Source organism: Schistocerca cancellata, chromosome 12 (assembly GCF_023864275.1).
Source record: "Schistocerca cancellata isolate TAMUIC-IGC-003103 chromosome 12, iqSchCanc2.1, whole genome shotgun sequence".
Lineage (NCBI taxonomy): Eukaryota > Metazoa > Arthropoda > Insecta > Orthoptera > Acrididae > Schistocerca > Schistocerca cancellata.
Window position 1 is genome coordinate 124,328,237 of NC_064637.1, and position 20,355 is coordinate 124,348,591.

The 20,355-nt window shown below is 39.6% G+C and overlaps 1 protein-coding gene across 1 annotated transcript in view; it reads right to left on the reverse strand.

The window, feature by feature from the left end:
* LOC126109509 (ectopic P granules protein 5 homolog) overlaps window positions 1-20,355 on the reverse strand; it is a 343,395-nt gene that overhangs the window by 193,903 nt on the left and 129,137 nt on the right. The window contains exons 15-17 of the mRNA XM_049914531.1: window positions 11,665-11,808; window positions 8,835-9,012; window positions 5,887-5,913 (exon numbers count right to left, since the gene is read on the reverse strand). Of these exons, the coding sequence (XP_049770488.1) occupies window positions 5,887-5,913; window positions 8,835-9,012; window positions 11,665-11,808 (349 nt within the window). The remainder of the gene's footprint in view (window positions 1-5,886; window positions 5,914-8,834; window positions 9,013-11,664; window positions 11,809-20,355) is intronic.

The window sequence follows — 20,355 nt, forward strand, 5'->3', positions numbered from 1 at the left end:
GACAAGTGGTACTGAAAATGCTAAAAAAATACAAATTGTATATACAGAATACAGACGGTATATACAGAATTCCACCAAAATGCCATTTAGACAGTACCACATTACAAAATTGTGAAAATAAGACACCGCTTACATTTTGCATCAGCACATATAAGACTTCAAAATTCTTCAACATGTATGCATGTCACTGTCAGAACTGAGCCTTCTCACTGTAGGAATACAGTAACATTGAACAAGAACAAAGCTGTGCCCATGGTTAAACAATGTAACCTACATGATCTGTGATCAATGTTAACATTCTTAACACAAATTGCTAAAAATCAATGTCACAACACACTGTTTACATGTGAATTGAGGCCACTGGAGCAAAAATACAGTCACAAGTCATATTTCCTGTGCACTAATCGGAGACAGCACATTCCAGTGATAACAGTTGTAGGCTTCATATCATAACATCATTTTACAGGTGTTGACAACATATAGCTTTCTACATGATGGCACAGTTAGAAGGTAAAAGATGGTAGGTAGGAAAATTTATTTAGAACAGAGTGGTGTAAAAATACATGTGTTATCTACTGTAAGGGTCTTACAGTGGTTTTGGTGCTTATATAGGACATGACAGCAGTAATCTCACATATCACTACATTTGCATATACAATTCAACTGGTAAAAAAACAAAGAAGGCACAAAATGCTCACCCACAAAACAGTCAACAATGTCGCTGTATGCTACCTTGCAAATCTAGGATATGTCTTTTTATCACACTCTAATACTGGAAATATAATGTAATTATGTAAAAACACATAATAATGCAATTCCAAGATGCTTAAAATGTTATTGAGAAAAATGTAAAAAGTAATTACACGACATTATGATGCACTGTCAAAATACAGGGTGAATCAGAAAGAACTTTAGAACTTTTAAATGATATAGACATTTATTGAGATAACTTACAGAGTCAGTATATGTGTCATTTTGTGGCAGACAACCTCAAGTTCCACATGGAACTGTCATGTGCCATTTTGATTCAATGTGACTATCACCTGTGATGCAGAAAACATCCCACCGATAATTGATTTCTTCTCACACTCGTCACAGCAAATTGGGCGTTAACTTGTGCACAGGCGCAGTGTAGAGTCGATTTTTCAGGTTGGCAATATTGTTTGGTAGGTGAGGAATGTACATGCAGTTGACTAATCGCTGAAAATTATTGTGTTCAGGAATGTCTCGTCTTCTATCCAGTGTAACATTTCTGCACAGAATTCCACACGAGTGACCTTACCTGCATTACTAATGTGCTGTACCATTGTGAATCTGTATGGTTCAAGTTTAAATATCTACGCAGTACTCGCCAAACAATCTTTTGCGGAATGCCAGTTCGATGAGATGCACATCATGTTGATTTTTGTGGACTGTTAGACATAATCATCAACATCTGGATGACCTGATGATTTATCATGTCACAGTGAACATTCTATCTCAACGAAGTTCTTGAGCCAAGAGTAAATTGTAGGCCTGCTTGGAGGTTCTTTAGCATATTCAGTGCAAAATTTATGCCAAACGGCTGTTCCAGAGTTAGTTTCATTAAACAGCAACACACAGCGAACACACCCCACACTAGTGAGAGCAGCCATTTTAACTGTGCAATACACTGGTACCAGTGGGGTACTGACTCACTACGTGAATCAAACTTGAAGTTCTTTACTACAACAAATTGACTCATTTGCTGACTCCGTAAGTTACCTCGATAAATTCCTGTATCATTCTAAAGTTGTAAAGTCCTTTTTGACTCACCCTATAAATTAGATAAGACAAGATACACTGTAACAATAAAGTGAATATAGAAGATAAAATGAAATTACAAAACAAAATGTATGGGAGTGCACTTGATTCTCCCTCATCTCCATGTATAAAAAATTGCAACACAGCAGAAAAAAATCAAGAGAGCTTATAAAACTTGTTACACAGCATTTATAAAGAGCTGGTAAAATACATCATGTAAGATAAGAGATTCTAAAAACAAATAAAGATGAAAATAAAAAGTGGTTGTGCATGTATAATTACTATTTATATTTTTCTTGATAACATTTAAGCAATTTCAAAATTTGTTATTGTATGTACATGTATATTCAAATAATTACATTTATTTCCCTTATCAGAGCTTGACAAAGAGACATATCCTATATTTATGAGGTAGCATACAGCTGTACTGTTGGCTAATTCATGGACAAGATTTTTGTGCTTTCTATGTTTTTTCATCAGTTGTAACGTATATTCAAACAAAGATTACTACCACCATGTTCTCTATGAGCACCCAAGTCACTGCAAGTCCTTTAGAACAATTAACATACATATTTTTTTGCCACTCTGTTACAAATAAATTTTCCTATTCTGTCACCTCGTACCTTACAACTATCTCATCACCTAGAAAGCTGTCTGATGTGAACAAATTTAAAAGGATGTTACGATGTGAAGCTTAATATGTCATCACTGCAATGTACTGTCTCTGATAAATGCACAGAAAATATAACTTGCCAGTGTATTTTCAAACCAGCACCCCAGTTCATATATAAATAGTGCGATAGAGAACTGATTTTTGGCAATCTGTATTAAGGATATTAACACGGGTATCAGTTCATGTAATTTACATCATTTCACAATGTACAGAGCTTCATGTTCATTTGATGTTACTCTATACCTACAGTGGGAAGGCTTAGTTCTGACGATGACATTCAGAGATGTCGGAGGATTTTAAATAGGATATGTGCTGAAGCAAAATATAAGTGATGTGTTACTTTCAACATTTTTGTAATGTGCAGCTGTCTACATTGCATGTTTGTGCAATTCTGTATATAGACTCCGTGCTTCATTCTTTGTAGTTTTTCAGCATTTGCAGCATCCTATGAAAATGTCTTAAAGGCCAAAACTGCAGCTGTGATAGAAATAAATAATTTCTACAACAGGAAACACCACACCTAAAAGATGGCGTTAAGCAAAGACAGATGATCAAGTTCAAAGTTGATTTTCATAAATTTCTCCTATGCTTCAAGGCACTTTTGCATTCTCTCCACAACACCAAGTGTAGCTCTTCTGAGGTCATCTTGGTGCTTTTTTATGAGGGCAGCACCCATTTTCCAGGGAATCTTTGGTGTAAATTATGAGTCACCTGATGATTACAATGTGCAGGGGCCTTGTCATGCTGCAAGAATATAACCATCCTTGCAAGCAAAGGAACCAATAATGTTGGGGGCTTGTTTTGCAGAAAGCCTGTGTGATGATGTGGTAACAAAACAGGCCCAGTCAACTGATTGTCTATGGTATCACTTTACAAACTTACAGTGAAGAGATCTTAAAAATGTACCTCCACAAAGGCAGGTGGGTTTTCATCGGACCACTGATGTGAGTTAAGAGTGTTATTGATAAAAAGGTAAGAGAAAGTTACTACATAAATAAACAGCATTAATGGGATTATTTGTTGATTTGCAATTAGCCAATGGCAAAATTCCAATTGTCTATCTTCATCTCCCTGTCGAGGATATTAAATCTAGTATACAAGTTAAGGATGGAACAGCTGCATTCATAACGATTGTCACATTCCTGTCAGTGGAACACCAATATGTGCAGAAATTATGGGAATGCTTGTTGAAGGATACATTTTACCAACTAAATAATGTCATCTGCTTCATCCACACACTGTTTACCTGCACACTCAGAAGAAATATGCCTGCAGGGCACTGCAACCAGTCATGCACAGTTCAGTGAACGCATGGTAAAAAACTTGTGAATTTGATATCTGTGGTTGGGAAATTGTCAACCACATCCTCTACAAGTATCAGCAGTGTTTCCATTACAAAATTCATACACAAATACCATACTGGCATACTCAGCATTTGTAAATGTGTGTGGAATGCTTGACAATACAGTAGAATTGAGTAACAAATCACAATCACGATGACAAATTTAGTTGAAAAATTCAGTTATATAAACTCCACCACAACCTGAACTTCGGAATGAAAACGGCAATCTACATAAATAAAATGTAAACATTTGTTTGTTCAAAGTTGTGGACCTCTGAATGTTCTTCACCAACTGCTTTGAAATTTTGACACAGCATTGTATTCTAATAGAGGCATGTTTTCAGGTGCCTATTTTTGTGTGTGTGTGTGTGTGTGTGTGTGTGTGTGTGTGTGTGTGTGTGTGTGTGTGATAACTTTTTGGGATATTCTGTAACAATGTTTCGTTATTATTAAATGTATTAAAAAAATACGAAAATATATATTACATATATTTAAAAAAATAGGTACATAAATGTACACACATATTCAAATACAACTTTGTGTCAAAATTTCAAGGCTTTTAGTAAAAAACTTTCAGAGATTTGCTATTAGGAACATTTACAGTTTCTGTATAAATACAAATGTAGGTGTTTGTTTCTTCAAATCTCAAGTCTTTTATTCTCCACAGATTGCATTGAAATAACACTGCATTCCAATACTTACATGTTTTTATATACCTACCAGTATACCATTTGGTATGCATGCAATATACAGGGTGAACCACTTAACACTTGCATCGCAAATATTGCAGAAATGGAAAGCATTATTGATGTGTGGTTTTCACAGAATGGACTGGTAGTCAGGATCTCATATTGTTAGCCAATCAACAGATTGCAGCAATACTTATAAGGTGTATTTTTGTGCAAATATACAGTTTTTTTTTAATGGACCAATGCCTATTGACATTAGAAAACTAAAGGTGTAGTTAATTCGGACGTCAGTGACGTTTACTGCAGGATTCTAGTGCAAATCATTTACGAGATATCGCATTTTGAAAAGTTTCCATGCCAATACTTGTTTGTGCTATTCAAACTGTGTAGTTGCTAGGAACAATATTGTTATGTTTGCTTACAGCGTGCTTGTGTGTTCCCTAAGTGCATTGTGACTAGCTGATCAGTTAGTGTGTGATAGTCCAAGCAGTGCAAAGAGAGCTGACATGCTCATGGTGTATGGAGAATGTATGAAGAATGTAGTTTATTCTTGTACAGTGTATGCAGCAAGATATCCCAATAGATGTCAGCCATCTCGGCAATCATTTATCAACCTCTTCAATCAGTAATGTGGAAGTGGTAGTGTAACACTTAGACAACACAACAGAAGGAAGAAACAAGTAATGAAAGAAGAGTTGAAAATTAATGTTCTTGCAGCTGTTGCAGTTGATCTGCATGTGACCTCCCACGCAATTGCACGAGGAAGTGGCATGAGCCAGGCTAGTGTCCTACACATTCTCCATTGAAGAATGTTCCATACCTATCACATCTGTGATGTGATAGGGATTGGATGTTTATCCAATTCTCACACATATTAGATATGTAGGCTTTCTACATTCTTTCTATTCCATTTGACCAGACTCATCCAGAACAAAGTGTGGCTCTGGACGGATACAGCTAGTTGATATATAAATCCATAGTGATTGGAATACCAACACACAATATGAAAACTCTCCCTGTAATTATTTTTATTTCTGTTACTGATAAAAATTGGACACTCATTAATGGAATATTTTATTCAACCTGGGCTACTCTAATGTGCCAAATATTTCCTACTCCTCTTGAAACACTGTGTGTAAAGCAGGATATCACACAGCAAGAAAAATAGAATGGACAAATATTTCCACTTTGCCTTTTACTTTCACCTTGTTACTGTGGAAACATTTTGGGCCCTTTTTTCCACCAGAGCTATGGACATACCACTTAGCTTTTGTGTATATTATTTTCAACTATTAACCTTTCACAGAAAATTCCATGTGAGTTAATGACTAACATGCATGTCTTGTAAAACCAGTTCTACAGTCAAAAGAAAATACATGCAAGAGGAATATTACAGTTACCTCATCTTCAAGTTCCATTGTGGCTTGCTGGACAAAAATGATAATTATGCAGGAGATACTTCATATAAAAAATTAATATCTTTCTAATAATGAGATACTTGAAAAAATGTTAAATTCTCATTGATATTATAGAAGTCGAAATTTAGTTATGAATTATAACCTAATAGTCAGTAGTAATACAATTTTGATACTTTAAATAACAGCTTGTGCACTACAAATGTGTTAAATCTACAAACGTACAAGCTTCATACAGCAACCACAGTTAAAGTGGAAATAAACCAGTAAAGTGTAAGAATAGCATAATTAAATATCATCAAATACCATCAATAATGAATTGCTTTCATGATTGTACTGCAGGACCCATATTTGATAGAACATAACATTATTCTGTGCAAGTTCTACTTCACACTGTGTTCTGCAGAACACAGTGAGTAAATTGTTATCTTAAAAGTTCTTAGTTCATTCCACCTCACCTCAGTGATAGTGCATCAGCCCCATCAAACATGACACATGTCTCATAATTCAGCTAAAACTATTATTATGCTGAGATCCATATAACTATGGCTTTTTTGACATAACTCCATGCACCAAAATAAAAACAAAGACTGATGAGTGTTTAGAAAGGGGGGTGGGGGGTGGAGAGGAGGCCATGGAAGGGGACAGAGGCTCTATTGCTGAAGTGGATGGGGAAATGAAGCTAGCTAGCTAGCAAGCTCTCTCTCTCTCTCTCTCTCTCTCTCTCTCTCTCTCTCTCTCTGTGTGTGTGTGTGTGTGTGTGTGTGTGTGTGTGTGTGTGTGTGTGAAGTGAATAGGACCTGTACCAAACAGGACTAACAGGGGATGTCAAAAATCCATAATCTCCTGATTCTTTAAAGAATATAACTCCCATCTACAAAACAGCTACAAACATGTGAATAATTTGCAAATGAGTTAATGTAGTAAGTATTTTCCTTTTAGCACACAAGTGAGGGAAAGTTTAAAACAGGTTTAAAATTATGCTTAAAGTTTGTTGACAGTTGTTAATTGCTCTCATTATACAACATTGGATGTATACAAACTGGACAATTAGTGCTCCATTTTCAGCAAAAGCTAGATTTCTCACACCTCAATGTTTATGATGACATATCTCCTGAACTACATGTTGTAGACTGATACAATTTTGCGCAAACAATCAGCAGAATATGTGGACACAGGAAACTGTGTGATGCAAATAGTTCCTAGTACAGAGATAATAAATCAAAACATTGTGCCTGATATTGAAATTTTACTGCATGGACAGCAAAAATGTAGTAAGTGACAGACTTCTCTTCCTTTCTTCATGATGTGGTATGTGTAATATTTGTTGGAAGTCACCAAGAGCTCCCATTCTCAAATATTGGATGAATAAACTCCAGGGTATATGCCTGCCACCAGTTAGTCTGCCTCAAACCAAACACAGTTTCTAGCTGTAATACTGGTCTTGTGTTAAATTTATAACGTAAGATTACATCTCTTAATGAGTAGATTATGACACAGGCTTTTAAATTCTTAAATTGGTCAATAACTATGCAAAATATTGAAAATCAAATTTTTGTTGCCACTTTGCTGAAAGGCTACCAAGTTCCGGAATAGTGTTACAGTAATATTGATATGAAAGAAGGGTAGCACGACTGATAACAGGTTCATTTGTTTGCAAGACTTCTTCCACAGCATCAATATTAACTGCTTTCTTCTGCCTCGAGCGTACTCAATTTAAGCTGTTGATGAGAGAAAGAAACAAAACTCTGCAAGCAAGGAAATCCCGGGATAGAATGTAACACTATTATGATAAAGTTAGTTGCTACACAACATGTAGTGGAGAGGCTGAGAAGCAGACAGGCACAACAAAATCCTGCTAGCCCTCCCCATTCCTGCCCCAACCTCCTCCTTATCCCCATCACACAGCTGTGTCTCCCATCATGCACTGCTGCTCATAGTGTGTCCTCAGCAGCCAGAGGCAGCGGTCATGTGCGTGTGAGTTGCGTATGTTCTATTTCTGACAAAGGTCTTGTTGGCCAAAAGCTTATTTTCTGACAGTCTCTCAGTTGTGCCTATCTGCGACTCAGCATCTCTGCTGTATGGTGAGTAGGATCTATCCTTTTTGTAGTATTGTTTTTTGCAACCAAGTTTTCTTTGACTTAAGACTCCACTAACAACAAGAGAAAAGCTGGTTAACTTCAGAACTTGTCAAACAAAAAGGAATAAACCCCAATGACCACTAATGATGCATTAAAAAAAAGTCTGGTCTAAAACACACTTGTAAGACACTCATGATGAAAAGATAGGTAATAATAACTGATGTGTAAGATCACGTGACTGTATTATTCTCAGTTGATCACCAATAAACGCTGGAGGGGGAAAAAAAAAAAAAAAACAGAATTGGCAGACAGTTGAACATAAGACAGAAATTATGCAATGCAAGTGTATCAACAAAGTTTTAGGAGCCAATATTAAGTGCAAAATCTAGAGATACCCTTCAGCCCAATAGATATCGCTAAGATAGGGTTTGTGAACACAAGTTCAGACTAATTGCAGGCATTTGAGCAATCATTCTGCTTGTTCTCCACTGGTAAATGGGAGGGTAAGAAATACTAACATGTGGTATAATGCTATGTACTCTCGTCTGTACATTTCACAATGGTTTTCAGACTATCTATGTAGATGTATATGTAAGCAAGCTGCCACTAATTGCTCCAAACAGAAATTATGTCCAAGTCATCCTGAACCCTCCCACCAACAACGAGTCAATGACAAAACTTTCAGGGACACTACACTGTCATCAGCAAAGTGCCGCAAATTGCTGCCTACCATATTGGACAAATGGCTTACGTAAATGGAGAACACGAGAGGTCCAAACACACTGCTTGGGTGCAGTCCTGGTCAAACATATGTCTCTGATGAAAACAGAAGGCTACATCTGTGGAACACACCTGGTGTAGATCAGCCAGAATGCCGACGGCCACATCGCGAGCATCCGGGTAGAAGAAGGCGCAGCGTAGAACAATGTCAGCCACGTAGACAGCACCCGACTCCCGTGTCCAGTCTGGGAGCTGTGCCATGCTCAGCAGCCACAGCCGCACCAGTTCCCGGGGGCTCGCCAGGCTGTACCTGCGTTAGAAAGGAAGGACCTCAACATGTAGTGCTGCAAGCACAAGAGAGAGAGAGAGAGAGAGAGAGAGAGAGAGAGAGAAAGAGAGAGGAATCGTCTCATTAGCGAAACAATGGCAAGAGACTGCTATTTGTTGTTGCTTACACTGCTGCTTTCTTTGAGAATGATCAACAAGAACCAAATAATAGACTGCGTACGATAGATGTTCTGAACGAAAGTTTAGCAAAAATTTTTCTCCGTTTGAAAATCTTTGCAGACGCCTCTTTAGTACATAACATTCTGCACAGAAATTAGAGTCATCTTAGATTTAAAAATCTAGTCAGTTACCGTGCTTCATTTCTGACTCTATCACTATTCAGCATAAGAATAATACAATTATAAAAATGACATGACATGATATTCTTCCGCGTTTGCTGTTGCCTCACTCTAGTTTCGTAGTTTATTAGGCAGACAGGATTTAAATGAGATAGCACAAAACACGAAGGAATACACGGAAAAATGTTTACATTCGTATTATTCTTATGGTGAAGAGAATACTGCATGTGATTCACAATTCGTAAAAGTTCCTATTAGCAACCATCTCTTGTCATAGGTAGGAAAAAATTCAAAACGTAGAGTTGGCCATATTGACAACCATCCCAAACAGTCTTGCCAGTCGGATTTTCGTAGTACATTGAAAGGCTGCTACATTCAAAGATGAACAATACGGAATTTGTATTTACTTCGTTGGCTAATGTATGACAAGGCAGTGGTTGAAACTCGGGGCGGAGAAAAAAGCTCGTCTTCCACCCTTTTTTTTTTAAATTTAGTTACTGACGCAGAGGTTTTGGTGCCAGTATTTATCTTTGTGCCTGCAAAGCATGCCTGTATATTGCTACATATATTCAACATCAGAAGTTAGTTGTGGCAGCACCTACCAACATTTTTCAGAACTTCCGCTTACTTTGCACTTGATTCTAAGCCGCAAGCTGTTTTTTGGATTACAAAAACCGGAAAAAAAAAGTGTGGCTTCGATTCGAGTAAATACGGTATTAACCAATTCCCTCGGCACTTTATGATTTAATTCAATTGCACTCCATTATGGTTGTTTTGATTCTGTTGTTAACCACCATATACCCCCTTTTCGAGACAATATTTACTCCATCCAACTGATGTTTCAAGTCTGCTGCCATCTGTGACAGAATTCACACTTTTAATTTCTTGTCCCTTAACTTTAATTCCATTATCAAATTTATTATCGGTTTGCTTTACTGCTTGTTCAGTATACAGATTTGTAGAACATCAGCAACAGGTTACAACCGTGTCTCACTCCCTTCTTAACCACTGCTCCCGTTTCTCATACTTCAACTCTTACACACAGTCCAATACATTACTGTGACCACCAACTATGTTCATCGTCAACAAGCAATAACCACTGACATACAGTAGATGGCAGCACTAGCAGTGGCGGGCGCATAAAGTGTTTCAGAGGGGCACAGAAAACAGTGCAGTCATTGTCGCAATGTGAAAACGGAGCGATTTATCTGACATTCCAAAAGACATTATCACTGGCTTTTGGGGCGTGGGTGAAAGCATTTCTAAAATGGCTAAGTCTGTAAACTGTTTGTGTGGCACAGCGGTTAAAGTATACCCCGCATGCCAAAATGGTGCTATTGGCAACTTTGGTGCACCACGGGCCATAGATGACAGGGGTGAACAATGGCTGTGCAGATGTCTATGGTCAAACAGATGTGCAATTATTGAACAACTGACTGTCCTGATGAACTAAGGGGCTACCAACAGCATCTCCTCAAAGAGTGTTCGGTGAACACTGTTGCATATGGGCCTCCGCAGCATGCACCTGGTTCAAGCACCCATGCTGACTGCTTTTTATCACCTTTTCAGATGAATCATATTTTGTCCATTGGACAGATGGCAGTTGGCATGTATGGCATGAAATGTATAAAAGCAAACACGCTGTAACAGGTATGGTTTGGGGAATGTTTTTGTGGAATTCTCTGCATGATCTCATGATTCGGAAGGGCACAGAGGATCAACATAAGTATGTATCTATCATCGGGAATCATGTCCACTAGTACATGCAGTTTGCTTTTCCTTGGCACAAAGGCATCTACCAGCAGGACAATGCAACATGTCACACAGCTTGCAGTGCTTGAACATGGTTCAAAGAGCACTAGTTTACTGTACTGCTCTGGCCACCAAAGTCCCTGGCTTTAATCCCAATTGAGAATTTGTGGGGTCATCACGATACGGTTGCTCACAATATGGATTCTCAACTGAGAAATCTAGTGCAGCTGGTCATAGCACAGGAGTTGGCAAGGATCCACATTCTTGTTGGTAATTTCCAGAACCTCACTGAAATTCTTCCTGCATGTCTCGCAGTGGTCTGTGCTGCAAAAGGTGGTTATTCATGCTTTTGACAGATGGTCACATTAATGTGGCCAGGTAGTGGAATTGCAGTCTGAATTCTATCCATGTTGTAAATAACTTTCAGCTCCCCGTATTTTGTCTCTGCTACCTCTGGAATTTCAGATACTATAGTTTAGTCAACACTGTCACAAGTTTTCTATACATCTAAGAGATGCTATAAATGTAGGTTTGATAAAAGCCATATGAAATAAAAAGCTGATACAAATAAATGCAGTGAATACCTGCGGTAGTTCTCCAGCTGACACTGCACCATGTTCCCGAACATCCTAAGCACTGGTCCAGGGAACTCGGGGGCAATCAGGTTCTTGGCCATCTTCATGTAAGTCCTATCTGCTGTCAGGAGTGACATCAGAATGGCAGAGTATCTGAAACCCGACAGTAGCACAGTGATTAGCTGTAAGCAAATACTAGTGAAACTGTCGAGATACCTTCAATTTTGTAGTTCAGTTTGTTTGCTGATGAGTGTATCTGGTTAGTTAGTTGTATGTTCCACAGGCCATTTGTGCTGTTAATTGTAATGATATTCATCAAGTCATTTTACATTCATGTTACACATTAATATGTAACTACTGATACACACTGATCATTTATTTATTTTAATTCCTCCCAGCTGATTTTACACAATACATGAATAGAAATTCTTCTGTGTGACAGAAGAAGATTGCAAGAAGAAACAATTTTTGACAATACAGTGTAATTGGATACACAAAAAATCTACTCACCAAGTGGTGGCAGGAGAAGACAAAAAAGAGGTTTTGTGTATGCAAGCTTTCAGGGCCATAGGCTCCTCCTCCTGGCAAAAGAGTTGAAGGGGAACTGGAAAGGCTTAGCAAGAGGGCTAGAGGTCGGAAAAGTCGCACAGAACCCCTGATCCCCTCTTCCTTCCCCTTCAACCCTTCTGCCAGAAGAAGGACTCTTTTTTTTTATGTGTGATCTCCTGCCCCCACTTGGTGGGTAGATTTTTTACCTAGATATTTTATATAATTGCATAAGTGACCAAAAATTTCAGTGCCAGCATTGTGCACCACCTCTTGTGATAAAGACAACCTTAATGTTGAGTAATGATTTTTTTTCCTTCTAGTATTGTGATTATGTAAATCATTGTTCCTTCCAAACTGTAGTGAATTATTTACAATGAACTTTATGAATAAATACACCGTGAAGCAGTATTCAGAGTGTGTAACTCCTTACACAGACTCCTAGAAGACAATTGTGAGTGAGCACTACATATCATTCTTCCAGCAAGTTTAAAGATGAGTTAACCAAGAACATTTCTCACTGGGCAAAAATATACAAAATATGTTATTTAGTTGGTTTGTCTCTCCCCAAGGTTATCAATGGTTGGGAGTGCAAATGTGGCTGAACTGTGTTTTTCGAAGTTCAGAAATTTGTTTTTTTTTTTTTTTTCCAGTTTATATTCTCATAAATATGGACACCTAAGAATTTAAAATTTTCTACACCAGTTATTATTTCCTCACTTATCACTAGTGTAGTACTCCTAGATGAGTGGAATTTGAATTGAGAGGGGGAAAGAAATAAATCATTCATAGTGATTTTTGAGTTTTCCTCTGCATCGCTAACAGACTTTACGTATTCAGCATCCTGGTTGCACCGACAACCCCATTTTGAAATGTTTCGATGACCTACAATTGTCATCTTCAGGGGCTTCGTGTGAGCTTGCTGCCTGTTCTAAAATCAGACTGTGTGCAGCTGTTAGCACCAGAGTCCCATTTTCAGCTGAGTTTGAGCCCTTGTGCCCACTACAGGTCCCTTGCCCGTGGTGTGTACAGAAAATCCAAATATACTGACATCTGTTTCCACATCTCAAGCCATCACTACCCATCACAAAGAAATGTCATGCTGAGGTCTCTAATTAGCCAAACTCTCACACCGTTGAACACAGAGATGTGACATCTACACATTATGTACCAATGGAGTGATTAGTCAGATCAACAAAATAAATGGATTATTCAGCCACCAAAAACAAAGACACAGGTGAGGTATAAATCAATTAAGGAGTGAAACATGGATCTCCTATATGATCACCTTTTTTAGCATTTGATGTCTTTAAAAACTGGAAATCATTTGTTATCTGGGAATTAAATAAACATACAAATCTAAGATTCTTACGTTTTCAGATGATAAAGCAGTAACACAAGAAAGTAAACATGGCCTCCAGACAGTAGTATGTTGGTCATGCCTAGCACACACAAAAAATAATCTTGAAGTCTCACATGAGAAAAGCTATTGCAGTTTGAGGGAAATACATCAAAGATAGTGATATTTCAAAGCATGGTAGTGATATTCTTCATAATGTTTAGGAGAAGGACAATGACTCCAGTGATGAAAATAACAAGAAGGAGATGAGAAAAAATTTTGTTATACATTGCACATATGCTTTCTTATTCAATACACACAGTGTAAGCAAAGGTATAACCACAGGAGTTAAGAATATCAACTACATCAGATTTCCTGATGACGTTGCACTGCTTGGAGATAAAACAATCTCTTTTCAAAGATTATTATCCAGAGTTGAAGAAGACTTGCACGAGTACACAATGAAAATTAACACAAAGAAAACTGAGCTGATGAGAGTATGTGACAAAGAAGATGTGTGAAAACTCACTGGATGAGTGAAAATTAAGTAAGATCTAGAAGTGCAATCTCAAAGCAAGCTCTCCAGAAAAAGAAATCCATTTTAAGTTCACAAAATGCAGGTGCAATTAAGGAAAATGTTGACCTCTCTCAGGTGTCAGGTATTCTGCCACATGTCAGCATCATTCTACTGCAAGCCAGCAACTGTTACCACCCACCACTAAAGAATGGAGTTCTGAAGACACTGGGCCACAGGGCACACATGTTGTCACATGTAGATAGCTTAGCAGCAGAAACAGAACATATATGGCCACTGTTCTGCAAGGATGGATACATGGCCAGAGAGATTCAGAAGGCACTTCAGTCACTCTAACACATGATACAAAGAAGATCAAGATGAAACAAAGACTTTAGTGTATCTACCCCATGCGAGGTCTGTTTTCACCAAAGTCAGCAGGATTCTCAGGGAGCACAACATCAAGTGTGTGCAGAATGAGATTTTCACTCTGCAGTGGAGTGTGCACTGATATGAAACTTCCTGCTAGGAAGCTTCATATCAAGTGTGCACTCTGTCCACCTACTGAGATCAGGAGACTATTGTAGAATGTAAAAGATGACCTAGGACCACAAAAACCAGGAACTTATCAATACCTTGCCAATGTGGCGTGTCATGCATTGGCCTAGCAACCAGGACAGGGGACATCAGATGCAATGAACATCAGAGGCACACACGACTAAGAAAGGCTACTAAATCAACTGTTGCCGAGCACTGTCCAGCACTCAATCGTTTCATGACCTACGACGAAATAAGGATTTGGCACAGACCCCCAGGTATTGGGATGCTGTTATAAGAGAGTCTAGAGACATAAAGGTGATGGAAAACCAGAACCATGACACTGTGTACCAACCCCAGAAGGATCCTGCACTGGAATTGCTGAACATGCAACAGCGGCAACAGAAGCACTCCACATAAACAAGAACTGATGTCGTAGGCAGAACAACTGGCACACCAAACTGAAGCAGAATGCTAAACATTGTGTTTAGTGGATGGATACCACAGAGGGAACATCCAGAACAACTCTGGACTGAAAATGGAATGTCTAAATGCCAGCGAGTGCACCAGAACAAAGATGGAGCACCTAAGCACGGGTCCAGTGCGCACAGACCGCACAGGAAATGCCTAGAACCAACCACGGAGGGGAATGTTGCAAATATAAATACTGGACCAATTCAACATGAAGAAGAGTCTCAGGTAGCACCTGATGAAGATAATGAGTTACATTACCATAATATCATAGAAGAATGACACAGATATCTGGCAAGATACCTAACTCCTCAAAGGTGTCAACAGACTGCTGGGAAAGATTGGAAAATTACAAGGAAAAGGTTAGTTAAGTATTTGGTGTGGAGTGTTTTTTTTCCATGCCTGTGAAAGCAGACACTGAAGAAGAGAGAAAGAGAGAAAACTGAAGCATTTAAGATGTGGTTCTGGAGGAGAATGGAGAAAAAAAAAATGGGCGGATAAAGTGAAGAACAGTAAAGTACTTGAGAGTGTAAAGAAACCTAGAACTCTCCCAAATCTGTAAAAAGTGGGAGGACAGAAGAAAATACGAAGTAAAAGGATAAAAATGCTGGATGAAGTGAAAAGAGGAAGACACACTACAAATCAGTTGGCCTCAAACAGGACCAAACCCGCAAAAGCCACAACACTTTATAATGATGACTATCCACCATTAAGCCACATGTCAGAAAAAAAAATCATGTTCTCAGAGACATTCGTGTAAACACTATCTCCCAGCATATGTAACAAGAGTGCGACATGCATTAGTCTCTACTCCTCTGCATTTACAGGCAATAACGGGGCTCGATTTCCAGTGAATAACTTAACATTGTAATCCTCACTTTGTGGCTTTTAACTCTTATTGAACACAAAGGAACTTCTGTAACAACAGATTAAACTTATCTAATAGTCCTAAAACCAAACAATAACAATTCTTGATGGAAATTAACCTGTCGTGGGCACAAAGACACAAACTCAGCGGTAAGTGGCAGTGTGACGCTAGCAACTGCTCACTACCTGATTTGCAGCCACACAATGAGCTCACTGAAAGCCACCACTCTGAGAAGACAGTCAGCCTTCAAAATAAGAAATTGTCAGCCAGCTAGGAGGCTGAATATGTAACGTCTGTCAATAATTTTATTATTATTTCTCATGACCCCATGAAGACAGAACTTACTCAGATCCACATGCACTACACCAATGATAAGTGTGACACATGGTAAGGAAATAACTAGTGTGAAAAATTCAAAATTCTTAGGTGCCAATACTGACAAAAATTTAAACTAGAATAAACACATTTTGGATCTCCTAAAACAACTTAGTTTAGCCATTTTTGCAATTCAAACTGTGGTGTCACCACCAGACACCACACTTGCTAGGTGGTAGCCTTTAAATCGGCCACGGTCCGTTAGTATACGTCGGACCCGCGTGTCGCCACTATCAGTGATTGCAGACTGAGCGCCGCCACACGGCAGGTCTAGAGAGACGTCCTAGCACTCGCCCCAGTTGTACAGCCGACTTTGCTAGCGATGCTACCCTGACAAATACGCTCTCATTTGCCGAGACGATAGTTAGCATAGCCTTCAGCTACGTCAGTTGCTACGACCTAGCAAGGCGCCATTACCAGTTACTATTGATACTGTAAAACATGTACCGTCAAGAGCGACGTTCACCATTAATGGATTAAAGTTAAGTATTCCACCAGCTACGTCCGTTTTTTCTAAAGTCTAATCCCTTGTCCTGTTCCAGACCTCACGCCATCCTGCGTGAGCTAAAACGCGTGCCTTTCGGCTTCCTCTAATAACACGGGGATGGCTCTCCTGCCAATCCACAACACAAACCATTGCAAATCTTATGAAGTGACAAATCAGTAAGTTGACATATTCTGCATATTTTCAATCAATGATGTCATATGGAATAATGTTCCAGTGTAACTCAATTTAAGTTAGAAAGTGACCATTGCTCAAAAACATGCTACAAGAATAATATGAGGAGCTCACCCACAATCATCTTGTAGACCTATGTTTAAAAAGAGTTGGGCATTCTGACAACAAATTCACAGTATATTTATCACTTCATGAAGTTTGTTGTAAATAATCCACTGTAGGTCAAAAGGAACAATGATGTGCATAATTTCAACACCAGAAAAATAAGCTTTTATTATTTCACATTTAGGCTGTCTTTTTTTTGGCCTAAAAGTGGTACACAATGCTGCCACCAAAGTTTTGATCATTTACCCAATGATCCCCTGACAGACAGCAAAGTTTGAAGACAAACTGAAATGTTTTCCCCTTGACAACCCCTTATTTTCTGTAGAAGAATTTCTATCTAAATGAAATATAAAAGTTGGGTGTTAGGAATAACAACAAAGATAAAAAGTCAGTTGTCAGCAGCCCAAAACAACCTCTATTTGGTTTATTTTACCAGCCTGAACAGTTTAAACTGTCATCCCGAAAATTAAAGTAGGCTCAAATCATTGGTAAGCCAACAGCAAAGTAAGAATCGGATGGTAGTGTCCTACAAATAACTGGCAAAAAATACATATGTAAAACAAGTACATTAAAAACATGTACTGATTGAACAGAAGTAGTGTAATAGCTTTGTTCAAATAAATGTAAAATAGCTAAGCTTCCAAACCACAACATACTTTTGTTACAAAATTAATAACCAGTCCCACATCACAAAAAATGCATGATATGTGCAATGACTAGCAAATGACTAAGTGTCAAATTACAAATTGTATATAGTTTATGTGATGAAAGTCAACCAACATACTGGTGACATGAAGAGCATTAATCATACCCATTTACAAAATGAGAGAGCTAGTGTACATAGAACCTTAATTGAGTGTGCAACAGTAGGAGTACAAGCAAATGATATAAAATGATTAACACAAGGATTGAAACAGACCATTAAAACATGGACTGAGTGTTAAGCAAACCGATACGTATTTAAAAAAAAGTCATCATTATGCAAAGGGAGCCAAAAAAATGGCAGGTAAACTAATCAAATTTTATCATCAAGTGATGGTGGCACCATGCCAATGGAGAAGCAGCAATATATTGAACAGTTTAGTATTCTGGAGACAAGGCCAGCTGTAGGACATGCGTTAACATGAAAGACGAAAAAGTGAGCTGCAGACGGGCTTAGATGGTGAGGATTGTGACCGTCAACCCCAAGGCATGCGAGAGGCCCGAGGGTGTGTTTACAACTTGACTTGGTGGGTGGAAACATTCCTGCAGCTCGTCCAGGCGCTAAAGAAAGTCTAGTGTGTGAAAGCTAGTAAACCTTCCTAGGCATGTTGGCAAGTCAGCATTTGACAGTTACACAATAAACTGAGATGTAGTTCATGGCTTTACCAAGAAAGCACTTAAAAGTGAATAATCAATGAAAAAGGAAAAGGAATTTATCAATGTCACAAATCCAATCTGTATTTTTATTGCAGGCCTAGATTTCAGCTATTGAATAACTACATTCAGTACATTTAAATCAAGTGATATAGGCCCATCAAGCTCTTCGCCCCACAAGTTATTATAAGGCTTCAGGGCATATGCTGCCAGATTCTAACTGAGGCTGTGCAATGTACATCCAAAAGTTGTATAATAAAATGTGCAGTCAAAAGACTGACAAGCCTATATGACTCAATTTCAGTTCATTGATGGTACCTATTCAATGGCTGAAATCTAGATAAAAAAAGGATTTGCGACCGATTGCTGAATTCCTTTCCCTTTTTGAAATTTACTACAGTCACTGCACAAAAACGGTTCCAACGGAATCAAACTTGGTTAAAAGATCGGTGTTACTTAAAAGCCATTCATACATACTAGACAGAAACAATACAATGAATTACTTAAAAATCTGTGACCAAGCCAGTTTTGAATGTGTGATCAGGTACAACAAAAGTTTGGCATAAAGTAGTTTGCTGTGAATTATTTAAGAGAGAGACTATACAATCGAAAATCAGTGCGAGTTGATCATTCAGCAAGAGTTAAGATGGGACTGTTTATAAATTTCAACCTCTTCTACAAGATTCATTTTGCACCCTTTGCCAACTACACTCCTGGAAATGGAAAAAAAAACACATTGACACCGGTGTGTCAGACCCACCATACTTGCTCCGGACACTGCGAGAGGGCTGTACAAGCAATGATCACACGCACGGCACAGCGGACACACCAGGAACCGCGGTGTTGGCCGTCGAATGGCGCTAGCTGCGCAGCATTTGTGCACCGCCGCCGTCAGTGTCAGCCAGTTTGCCGTGGCATACGGAGCTCCATCGCAGTCTTTAACACTGGTAGCATGCCGCGACAGCGTGGACGTGAACCGTATGTGCAGTTGACGGACTTTGAGCGAGGGCGTATAGTGGGCATGCGGGAGGCCGGATGGACGTACCGCCGAATTGCTCAACACGTGGGGCGTGAGGTCTCCACAGTACATCGATGTTGTCGCCAGTGGTCAGCGGAAGGTGCACGTGCCCGTCGACCTGGGACCGGACCGCAGCGACGCACGGATGCACGCCAAGACCGTAGGCTGCTACGCAGTGCCGTAGGGGACCGCACTGCCACTTCCCAGCAAATTAGGGGCACTGTTGCTCCTGGGGTATCGGCGAGGACCATTCGCAACCGTCTCCATGAAGCTGGGCTACGGTCCCGCACACCGTTAGGCCGTCTTCCGCTCACGCCCCAACATCGTGCAGCCCGCCTCCAGTGGTGTCGCGACAGGCGTGAATGGAGGGACGAATGGAGACGTGTCGTCTTCAGCGATGAGAGTCGCTTCTACCTCGGTGCCAATGATGGTCGTATGCGTGTTTGGCGCCATGCAGGTGAGCGCCACAATCAGGACTGCATACGACCGAGGCACACAGGGCCAACACTCGGCATCATGGTGTGGGGAGCGATCTCCTACACTGCCCGTACACCACTGGTGATCGTCGAGGGGACACTGAATAGTGCACGGTACATCCAAACCGTCATCGAACCCATCGTTCTACCATTCCTAGACCGGCAAGGGAACTTGCTGTTCCAACAGGACAATGCACGTCCGCATGTATCCCGTGCCACCCAACGTGCTCTAGAAGGTGTAAGTCAACTACCCTGGCCAGCAAGATCTCCGGATCTGTCCCCCATTGAGCATGTTTGGGACCGGATGAAGCGTCGTCTCACGCGGTCTGCACGTCCAGCACGAACGCTGGTCCAACTGAGGCGCCAGGTGGAAATGGCATGGCAAGCCATTCCACAGGACTACATCCAGCATCTCT